This window comes from Aquarana catesbeiana, linkage group LG04 (assembly GCF_042186555.1).
Source record: "Aquarana catesbeiana isolate 2022-GZ linkage group LG04, ASM4218655v1, whole genome shotgun sequence".
Lineage (NCBI taxonomy): Eukaryota > Metazoa > Chordata > Amphibia > Anura > Ranidae > Aquarana > Aquarana catesbeiana.
In genome coordinates, this window is record NC_133327.1 from 617455451 (window position 1) to 617467511 (window position 12061).

The 12061-nt window shown below is 43.4% G+C and overlaps 1 protein-coding gene across 1 annotated transcript in view; it reads right to left on the reverse strand.

Annotated features, from left to right (window-relative positions):
• Positions 1 to 1403, reverse strand: part of GALNT14 (polypeptide N-acetylgalactosaminyltransferase 14) — a 707004-nt gene extending 705601 nt beyond the window's left edge. The window contains exon 1 of the mRNA XM_073628286.1: positions 1097 to 1403. Within this exon, the coding sequence (XP_073484387.1) occupies positions 1097 to 1222 (126 nt within the window). The 5' untranslated portion in view covers positions 1223 to 1403. The remainder of the gene's footprint in view (positions 1 to 1096) is intronic.
• Positions 1404 to 12061: the final 10658 nt, after the last annotated feature.

Genomic DNA, 12061 nt, shown 5'->3' on the forward strand with positions numbered 1-12061 from the left:
TACTGTATTTACTATTATATTATTACCATATTAATATATTGATGGTATATACAATGATATGAATATACTATATATTATTACTGTATTTGTATACTATTATTATTATATTTATATTATATGATTATGCTTTTGTATTATTACTGTATTTTTTATACTAATATATATATATATATATATATATATATATATATATATGAGCAGATAACCAATAATACAGTCATATTATAGATAATACATATTGTATAATCATATTTATATATATATATATATATATATATATATATATATATATATATATATATATATATATATATATATATAGTAAAAATAAATAATAATACATTTTATTTATAATGTCCTTATGCCCTGTTCACTAAAAGATCTCAAAGTGCTACAGGTTAAAAGAGAAATGAATATATAAGAGTATATATATATATATTTTTTTAATATATATGTTATATGATTATATTATCTATAATATGACTGTATTGTTGGTTATCTGCTCATCAGTCATAGTGAGGTGACAATAATATACATTATTTTATTCTTTTAATTCACCGTTGAGTAGTTGACCCCCCAGTTAGGTGACTGACCAGGTGTTTACCAATCTCAAACAGATCTAGTGTGGGGGTCCGCCATGTGGTCTCAGCCCTGGCACTGCCCCCATTGCTCACCCCTTTTCTCACCTATCAGGCAGTATAGCCAGCATGGAAGGGTCGCTCCACCCAAAACTCACATTGTTTATGGTGGATGTCAGGAGATTTACACTGACCTTTTTTTTTTTTTTTTTTTTTATCAAATTCCTTGGGGACTTTTTAGTGGGACTTTTGCACCTTTGTCGCTGTCACCATTTGGGGGTTCCTCTTTCAGGTCTCTAAAAAGTCCAAAGTGGGGTGAGGAGCTGGAAAACCCAAGAAGCACAAGCCCCCCACACTCCCCCTGAGCCCCTGGAGGGTGACACTTGTGCTGGGATCAGGTGATGGAGAAGTTGGAGGGATGGCAGTCAGTCTGGTTGGAGATGACAGGAGTCCAGCCAGCAGGAGGGAGGAGTCAGCCCACCTGTCCAGGTGAGGGGGGAGGGGGTCCCCGGGCTTACCTTGGCTCCGTCGCCGTCCGAATCTTCGGCTTCCAACTTCCTCCGGCCGCCCAGTAAGAAGATGAGGATGGCGACCCACACCAGCCCGATCAGTGACAGTACCAGCCGGCGAGCCATCCGCCTCATGGTCCGGGGGGGGTCATGGATGCCCGGTGCCCGCCGCCATGTGTATGCCCCGGATCAGGGTGGAGCTCTCATTCCAGGTGGAGGGAGGGAGGACGGGCAGAGCGGAGCTGGCACCGAGCTGTGTGCCCGGCTATACCAGCGGAGGAATGACACTGAGACCGAGCAACGGAGCCAGAATGACGGGGGGAGCGGCGCCCCCTGCCGGACACTACTGTCACTGCACCCCAACCGCATGACACTCGCTGTGCCCGGGGCTCACCTGGACAGGTAAGGATCGGGGGGGCCAGGAAAGTGTCCGGGGGTCAGATAAAGAAGTGTTAAAAAAAAAGGTAATACGGCGCCTTGAAAAAGTATTAATACCCCTTGAAATGTTCCACATTTTGTATTACAACCAAAAACGTAAATTTATTTTATTGGGACCAACACAAAGTGGCACATAATTGTGACGTGGAAGGAAAATGATAAATGGTTTTCAAATTGTTTTACAAATAAATATGTGAAAAGTGTGTCGTGCATTTGTATTCAGCCCTCTTTACTCTGATACCCCTAACTAAAATCAAGTGGAACCAATTGTCTTCAGAAGTCACCTAATTAGTAAATAGCGCCCACCTGTGTGTAATTTAATCTCAGTATAAATACAGCTGTTCTGCAAAGCCCTCAGAGGTTTGTTAGAGAACTTTAGTGAACAAACAGCATCATGAAGGCCATAGAACACTCCAGATAGAGATAAAATTGTGGAGAAGATTAAAGCAGGGTTAGGTTATAAAAAAATATCCCAAGCTTTGAACATCTCACAAAGCATTGTTCAATCCATCATCCAAAAATGGAAAGAGTATGGCACAACTGCAAACCTACCAAGACATGGCCGTCCATCTAAACTGACAGGCCGGGCAAGAAGAGCATTAATCAGAGAAGCAGCCAAGAGGCCCATGGTAATTCTGAAGGAGCTGCAGAGATCCACAGCTCAGGTGGGAGAATCTGTCCACAGGACAACTATTAGTTGTGCACTCCACAAATCTGGCCTTTATGGAAGAGAGGCAAGAAGGAAATCATTGTTGAAATAAAGCCATAAGAAGTCCTGTTTGCAGTTTGTGAGAAGCCATGTGGGGGACACAGCAAACGTGGAAGAAGGTGCTCTGATCAGATGAGACCAAAATTGAACTTGGCCTAAAAGCAAAACACTATGGGGTTGATTTACTAAAGGCAAATAGACTGTACATTTTGCAAAGTGCAGTTGCTCCAGAGCTTAGTAAATGAGGTAAGGCTTCACTTTGCAAGAAATACCCAATCACATGCAAAAAACAGCCTTTTTGCTTGCACGATTGAATGATTAATGATGATTGAACATGATTGAATCATGGAAGTTAGCAGAGCTTCTGCTCATTTACTAAGCTCTGGAGCAACTGCACTTGCAGAATGCAACTGCACTTTGCAAAGTGCACAGTCTTTTTTCTTTTAGTAAATCAACCCCACTATGTAGTATATCTTATTATTACAGAGGGGCTGTCAGAAATTGGGATCACTAACTCTACTGGGGGTGGGGTGGGGGGTGGGGGGGGGGGGTGGGGGTTTATCAGCTCACACACTAGGAAGTGACAGGGAGGGGGAGAGGGAGCGCAGAGGGATGATAGAGGCATGTAAATTGACCACGGTATCATGGATCAGCAGTCTTCATTGCCGTGATCAGCATACTAAAGGGGACACAGGAACCAGCAGGATCAACCAGGTAAATTACAACATAGAATAGAACAAATGTCACCACATAAGCACTATGCGGTTTTACATGCTTTGGACCAGGCATCACTAAATGGTGGACCACGGTCTGGGTCCGGACCGAGTCAATGTCCCAATCGGACTCGCCGCGGTCGCGTCATGTAGGATCCGCTTTTCCCCCTCAGCCACCGCTATCTCTGTTGTCTTTGCAGAGCTGACATCGGAATAGCAGCACAGCGATGGATGGAGGCAGGGGCTGGCCCGGTTAACTGATTGGTTGCTAGGACCACCCTACATTCTAGCAACTAATCAGTTTACTGGGGCAACTCTTGCCCTCCATCCATCGCTTTACTGCACTTCTGATGTCAGCTGCTTCCAGTGTCACCTGCTGTGCCTCTGCCCTGTGTAAGGTAGGACAGGGAAGAGGGCTCTGTTACTGTTATGAAGGATGGAGGAAGCCAGGGGTGATGTAAAGAGGGGTCAGAAACTGTAATATGAAGGGGGGGGGGGTGATATAAAAAGGTAAAAAAGAGGCAAGGACAGGAATGTGAAGGGAGTTATATGAAGGGGATAGGTTTCTACAAAAGGGGGGGGATTATAATGTAAAGGGGGGTTGGGGACTGCAAGGGGGGTCCTATAAAATGGGTGAGGACAGTTATGTGAAGGGGTGCCATAAATGAGGTGAGGACATTTATCTGAAGGGGGGTGCTATAAAGGGGGTGGGCACAGGAATGTGAAGGGGGTGCTATAAAGGGGTGAGGACAGTTATGTGAAGGGGGGTGCTATAAAAGGGGCTGGGGACTACAATGTGAAGGAGGGGTACTGTAAAGGGGGACAAGGACAGGAATGTGAAGAGGGTCATATGAAGGGGGCTGGAAACTGCTATTTTAAGTAGGGGGGTGATATAAAAGGGGGCCCAAGGACAAGTATGTGAAGGAGGGGCTGAGGACTGTAATGTGAAGGGGGAGGAGGGTGATGTGCAGGGAGACTGAGAACCCTGATGTAATAACAGACTTGTGATGTGAAGGATCTGAGGCTAGGTTCACATCATTGCGTACTGGGTTCTGTGTGTTGGCGGCCAATTTATTTCAGTGGGTTGCCTTATAAGCAGAAAAAGGTGTCCCTGACCCCCTATTTTTTTTAAATTGAGCCGTACCGAGCTGCGTGGTACTGTGGCACCATGTGGTGTGGCATTCGCTAAAATCTGGGTAAAACATTTGTTGCCGCAGCTACAGGTGAAGAGTTTGCTATACAGCAATACATCAACTGTGGCACAAACTATGTAATTTACCTGATCACCTGTATTTCATGCAGCCTCCAATATGTAGGCTGTACCACACGTCCTTTGAGAGCCCGTATAGGGGAACATTACTGTGACACAATTAACCCAAATGCTAGAAATATTTTTTGTATCTAATGTTTTTTGTATTTCATGGTGTGTTTTAATCATGTATATGTGCATGAGTGCATGGATGAGTGTGTGCACACATGTACTTATTATCACTCTAAGGTGTGTGACAAATAGTGGCATACATATGGATCACCCAATATTCAGTATAGCTGATTCCCCTTTTTTGGATAATTGCCTGTAGTCAATTAAGACAATTAATGGGTGGAGCCAGTGATCCTTGGAGCTACTATTTATTTTCAAAGTTTCATGTCTGTAATGTGGTTATGACTAAGGCCTTATAGGCTGAAATGCGTCAACTGTTCTTATTTACGTTTGGTCACTGTGGCTTGTCAATAAATATTATACTTCTTAAGAGCAATCACCGGAGTGCGGATCATCTTTTCCTCATTTACCTACTCAGCCAGCGACTGTGGATCAAGCACCTGGGATCTCTGCTTTCTATGTGATGTATGGGTAGTAGCACTGACTTTTTTGTTTATACTCCCAAAAATATGCCATGTTTGCCATTGTGCAGAGGTGCCATTGAGAGTCAAACATATGATCCGGACTTAGTTACATAGTAGGTGAGGTTGAAAAAAGACACCAGTCTATCAAGTCCAACCTATGTGTGTGATTATATGTCAGTATTACATTGTATATCCCTGTATGTTGTTGTCGTTCAGGGGCTTATCTAATAGTTTTTTGAAACTATCGATGCTCCCCACTGAGACCACCGCCTGTGGATCCATTACAGTAAAGAACCCTCTATTTAAGTTTAAGGTTAAATCTAATTTCTTCTAAATTTAATGAGTGGCCATGTGTTTTATTAAACTCCCTTCCACGGAAAAGTTTTATCCCTAATGTGGGGTCACCAGTATGGTATTTCTAAATTGAAATCATATCCCTTCTCATGCGTCTCTTCTTCAGAGAGAATAAGTTCAGTGCTCGCAACCTTTCTTCATAACTAATACCCTCCAGTCCATTTATTAGCTTTGTTGGCCTTCTCTGTACTCGCTCCATTTCCAGTACATCCTTCCTGAGGACTAGTGCCCAGAACTGGACAGCATACTCCAGGTGAGGCCGGACCAGAGTCTTGTAGAGTGGGAGAATTACCGCTTTATCTCTCGAGTTAATCCAGTTTATAATGCATACCAATATTCTGTTTGCTTTGTTGGCAGCAGCTTAGCATTGCATGCCATTGCTGAGCCTATCATCTACTAGGACCCCCAGGTCCTTTTCCATCCTAGATTCCCCCAGAGGTTCTCCCCCCCAGGGAGTAGATTGTATTCATATTTTTGCCGCCCAAATGCATTATTTTACATTTTTCCACATTAAACCTCATTTGCCATGTAGTTGCCCACCCCATTAATTTGTTCAGATCTTCTTGCAAGGTTTCCACATCCTGCGGAGAAGTTGTTGCCCTGCTTATCTTAGTATCGTCCGCAAATACAGATATTGAACTGTTTACCCCATTCCCAGGTCGTTTATGAACAAATTAAATAGGATTGGTTACAGCACAGAACCCTGGGGGACCCCACTTTCTACCCATGATCAATCCGAGTACTCCCCATTTATCACTACCCTCTGAACTCGCCCTTGTAGCCAGTTTTCAATCCATGTACTCACCCTTTGGTCCATGCCAAAGGACCTTACTTTTTTACAGTAAACGTTTATGGGGAACTGTGTCAAATGCTTTTGCAAAACCCAGATACACCACGGGCCTTCCTTTATCTAGATGGCAGCTCACCTCCTCATAGAAGGTTAATAGATTGGTTTGGCAAGAACAATTCTTTATGAACCCATGATGATTACTGCTAACGATACCGTTTTCTTTACTAAAATCTTGTATATAGTCCATTATCCCCTTCAGGAGCTTGCATACTATTGATGTTAGGCTAACTGGTCTGTAATTCCCAGGGATGCATTTTGGCCCTTTTTTTAATATTGGTGCTACATTGGCTTTCCTCCAATCAGCTGGTACCATTCCCGTTAGTAGACTGTCAGTAAAAATTTGGAACAATGGTCTGGCAATTAAGTTCCCTAAGGACCCTCGGGTGCAAGTCATCTGGTCCCAGTGACTTACTAATGTTAAGTTTTCTAAGTCTATCTTTAATTCTGTCCTCTGTTAGCCATGAGGGTGCTTCCTGTGATGTGTCATGAGGATAAACACTGCAGTTTTGGTTACTAAAGCCCCCCGATTCCCTCGTGAAGAACGAGGAGAAGAATAAATTCAATACCTTTGCCATCTCCCCATCCTTTGTAACCAGATTTCCTTCCTCATTCTTTATGGGGCCAATATGGTCTGTCCTCCCTTTTTTTACTGTTTATATACTTAAATAACTTCTTGTGATTTTTTTTGCTCTCCTCTGCTATGTGTCTTTCTGGTTCTATCTTAGCTGCCCTAATTGCACCCTTACATTTCTTGTTGCATTCCTTGTAAAGTCTGACAGCATTGGAAGATTTTCCCTCTTTTACTTTTCTGGTGACAACCCAAAATTTGGGATTCACTTTCAGGACCGACCCACATCATGAACTGCACAGGAACACGCTCACAGTCATTGCGATCCCTGTATGATTTGAGTGCATTGGGTTTTCAGCCTACTCATTTGAATGAGCTGAAATCGCACTGTACAGCACCAAAAGAATGCCCTACTGTAAAAGGCACTACAACCGGCTTGCCTGGTACTTCTGTACTAGGCAATCCGGGGCAGGCAAATGCACTGCATTTGTGACCTGCATTTGGGGTGTCTTTAGCATCGCACTGATGGCTGCTGCAAGGGCAGTGCGTTTTGAATGCGGTGATGGAAAAGCGCACAGAATGTGGGTTTCCTGCACTGCGTTCTGGTATGAACCGGACCAAACTTTCAATGGTAAAGGTGACCATAGGTGTGCACAGCCTATTACATTAGGATGTGCACCTCAAAGTTCGAACACATGCATGTGTACAGCAGTGGACAGTGTCAATAGAGCAGTGATGGTGTCAGTAGTTTTTATTTTATTTATTTTATTATTATTATTTTTTTTATCTTTTAGGAGCCCTGTAATGGGGCTTTGCTGAAATATGAAGGGTTTAAACAGGGGAAATCTGCACCACACAGGGTGATTAGGGTGTGCCCAGGCACACCTGACACACCCAGTGCACACGCCTATGAATGTGAGCATGATAAATAGTGAGAGTGAATCTCCCTAATGGGGACAGAGACAACAAAAATTATCTGACCTAATCCCTCTTTACTTTAGGGTACATTCTCCATTAGAATCATTGGAATAACAGATATATCAAATATAATTGGATTGTAATAATAACAAATGCTATTTCTTGAATGTCCCATAGCAGAGTATAAATCAGCGGTGGTGTATTTGTCGTGTCATCGAGTGTTTACTACGCCGCTATTTTAATCTAACATTTCATGTCCCGGAGCTCCGTGTTTTAATGAATTGTCTAATGGGCTGCTCACTTCTCCTACAATTATTTTACATCAATATCACTCTGTAATTGGAAGCCGTCTGCGGATTACAGGACATTATAGGATTAAGACATGTTGCCAGTGAAATCAAATTTTAAAAATATCCAAACACACGTGGGGACTGGTGCTTCCATAAAATGGCAACCTTTCTGTAGAAAAACAATATTTTAATGAATTTATTTACCACTTAAACCTCAACACCAGCCTTGCCTTCAGTCTTGCACAGGTTCCTCTCCTCTACTGAAATGGCTTACTCTGATTTCACTGCACACTGTGAGCTTCTCATAATGTGCATTAGAAGCTGCAGCAAGTCAGAGCTCACCACATTTCCTGGCTGGAGGAAGTCCAGCATCACCTAGCCCTTTCCTCTCCAGCTGTGCTGTCCATGGCCCATCCCTTTCATTCATTGGATTCCAGTTCTTTCATTCATAGAGGCTCAGCATCAAATGTGGGCGCTACCTAGGAATGCCCACTCTTCCAGATCGACCCATCAAAGCATTTTGATATTTGCATAACTCTTCCCAGGGACCAGCCAACTGCTAGCATCAGAGCTGAGGACTTTAGAGAGAAGTACTGAAGGACGATGCTGTGATGTTTTCAGGAAGCCATGTACAGCACCCATAGAGAAGTATAGAGACCCAGTGATGGTGTCAGTGAGTCTAAAATTAGGTAATGAAAATGGAAAGCTTTTATTTAAAAATTCCATTAATATGGTGATGAGGGAGAAGAGGAGGAACCAGGCAAATAAAAATACTAGCAAATTAAACTTGAGCTTCAGTTCCCATAAAGCTGGCACCGTCCCTCCTCACCAGTCCAGCATCTGCGCACATGTGCCAAAGGGCTCTGCCCAGCCTTCGGGAGCTGGCACAGGCGTTTAGCGTATCTGCGCATGCGTTGTCTTTGCACATGATCAAAACAACATGAGATATGGAGCATCCATAACTGTGACATCTTCATGCATGAATGGGGAAAGCTCTACACATAGGGGGATATGCCAAAGGTCTCTGCTGGGACCTGAAGGTCCCGAATAGAATCTGGGGGAACACATGTACTGTGAGGCAACGGGAGTGCAATGCCATTCTTGCCTGGGCAAGAAAAGAGGAAGTCCTGCGCTGTACAGCACAAAAAAAGGTGAAAATGCTTAACAAGAAAAATCGAATTGTGGGAGAAGGGCGAGGCCTGGAACTAGGTGCAAATAAATAGGAAGGAAGGAAGGAAGGAAGGAAGGAAGGAAGGAAGGAAGGAAGGAAGGAAGGAAGGAAGGAAGGAAGGAAGGAAGGAAGGAAGGAAGGGAAAACAGAGTGAGGAGAAGGTAGGGAAAGGAGGAAAGGAACATAGAAAATATGATGGATGGAAGGAGGGAAGTAAAGAACAATGATAAGACATGAAGTGAAAACAGAAAGAAAGAGATGGAGGAAGGGATGAAAGAAAGGACGAAGGAAAGAAAGAAAGCGAGAGAGCATGGGAAGAAAGAAAGAAAGAGGAGTGAGGGAAGAAAGGATGAAAGAAAGAAAGCGAAAGTGAGAGAGAGAGAAGAAAGAAAGAAAGAAAGAAAGAAAGAAAGAAAGAAAGAAAGAAAGAAAGAAAGAAAGAAAGAAAGAAAGAAAGAAAGGGAAGGCAGGAAGGAAGGAAGGAAGGAAGGAAGGAAGGAAGGAAGGAAGGAAGGAAGGAAAAACAGAGTGAGGAATAGGAAGGAAAAGGAGGGAAGAAACGTAGAAAAGATGGAAGGAGGAAAGGAGGCAAGTAAAGAAGGAAGAATATGTACAATTTTTCCCATGAAATGACGTTCTCATTGCTGTGTGTCGATGAATAGACAGCATAATGATAAGACATGAAGGGAAAACAGAAAGAAAGAGCGGGAGGGACGAAAGAACGGACGAAGAAAAGAAAGAAAGCGAGAAAGAGTGGGAAGAAAAAAAGAAAGAGGGAGAAAGAAAGAAAGAAAGAAAGAAAGAAAGAAAGAAAGAAAGAAAGAAAGAAAGGAAGAAAAGATGGAGGGAAGAAAGGGGGGAAAGAAAGAAAGGACGAAAGAAAGAAGGGGAGGGTAGAAAGAAAGAGAATAAGGGAAGAAAGGAATGACAAAAGAAAGAAAGGAAGGGAAAACAGAGTGAGGAGAAGGTAGGGAAAGGAGGGCAGGAACATAGAAAAAAAAAAAAGATGGAAGATGGGAAGTAAAGAAGGAAGAATGAGTACAATATTTCTTGTGAAATTATGTTCTTTCCCCATCTGGTATAATCAAAGAAAGAAAAGACAAAAGAAAGAAAGATAGAAAAATAAAAGGAGGGGAGAGGGGCAAAAGAAAGAAAGGGAGGGAAGAAATAAAGGAAGAAAGGAAGAACAAAAGAAAGGAAGGAAGGGGAAACAGAATGAGGAATAGGAAGGAAAAGGAGAGAAGGAACATAGAAAAGATGGAAGGAGGGAAGTAAAGAAGGAAGAATGAGTGCAATATTTCCCATGAAATGATGTTCTTTCCCCATCTGGGATGATTGCTGTGTGTTGATGAATATATAGCACAATGATAAGACATGAAGAGAAAACAAATGAGAAGGAAAACCGGCACAGAGACCAATGTGAGAATTAATTTCAACTGGAAATGAAAATCTGCATTCGGATAAAATCTTTATCCTCTGGATTAGGCTTAATTAGTACTGATGCCGAGCACATCAAAGGCCTCATTCTGTCTTTGTCGGAGGAGAAAAAGTTTTGAAAGTAATACTGTGAGATAACGTGGACTGGATTAGAAGCCGATGGACACACATTCTGAGATATTGTTATCTCTATATTGTTATCACTGAAGAGAATCCTAAATTTTGGGTTGCCCCCAGAACAGGACTAGAGGGGAAATCTTCTAATGGGGACACTAGTTCTGGACACCTAGGGTCTCTTACTTTGGAGGGATCTCCTCTCACTTCCTGTTTTGGCTATGGAACAGGAAGTGAAGGGAAATCTTGCCAGTGGGACATAGATGGCAAGAAAAAAAAAGAGAAAACTGACAGGATAAGATTCTTTTTTCATATTATATGGACACATTTATTGTATTCTGTAAGTGTAACACTTCCAGCTATGTATTACCTCTCACAGAGATCACAGTACTCCCCTGACAATGCCTTCATCTGCTTTTCTCTCCAGAAGGATCAAACCATCTTTGTTTAGGCATCATCCGGGATCATCTACTTCAGTGGTGCCCAACCAGTGGCCCGGGGGCCACATGTGGCCCGTGGAGACCTCTGATGTGGCCTGCGACCTCCTGCTCTGGGATGGCGGGTTGGCAAGCCCAGATTGCAGGTTGTCTACCCGCCATGCCAGAGCATCAGTGTTGTTAGGCCCCTTTCACACTGAGGTGCCCTGCAGGCGCAACATTGCTAAAGATAGCGCCTGCAAAGCGTTCTGAAACAGCCGCTGCTGTGTCTCCAGTGTGAAAGCCCGAGGACTTTCACACTGGAGCGGTGCGCTTGCAGGACGGAAAAAAAACTCCTGCAAGCAGCATCTTTGGAGCGGTGAAGGAGCGGTGTATTCACCACTCCTTCACTGCCCCTGCCCATTAAAATCAATGGGGCAGCGCGGCTATACCAGCAGCACTTTGCTGGAGGTTTTAACCCTTTTTCGGCCACTAGTGGGGGTTGCAATCTTCTTATTCTTGTTTTCATTGGTGACAGTGTTTAAAACCCGTGCTCTTAATGTACAAACACTCACCAACTTCTTTCACCCCTGCAGGGGTATCGGGCAGTCACAGTCTGTGCCACTGTGCGGCAGTTCCTGGCACTCTCAGGATCGTGTTAGTGTTTAACATGGAAGAGAAGGGATGCCCATAGCGTAAAAACGTTTTTAAAACTTTTATTTCCAAAAATAACAGAGCTGTACTCATTCTAGCAGTGCATATCAAGCAAAAAAGATATCGGATTGAACTGTCAGCAAATCCTATGTTCTTTGGGAGATGATGCAAGACGTAGACTAGGCCACGCCCTACGCGTTTCGTCATTGGATCCTTCCAATCCGATCTGCTAAAAAAATGGAAAGTGGATCTGTCCTCTTCCATTTGATCAGATGAGAAGGCCCATAGAGTAGAGTGGGCTGTGTCTGTGTCCGCTTTGCATACGTAGAGTGGATGCAGAACTATCATCTGCTCATTGTGGCCTGCGACTGGTTACTAAGTTGCTTAAGTGGCCCTTGCTCTTCAAAAGGTTGTGCACCCCTGATCTACTTCCTGAACAGAGATATAAAATCCTGGTGTATGTGCAGTTTTTGACTCCGACACAGATCAGGGAAGTG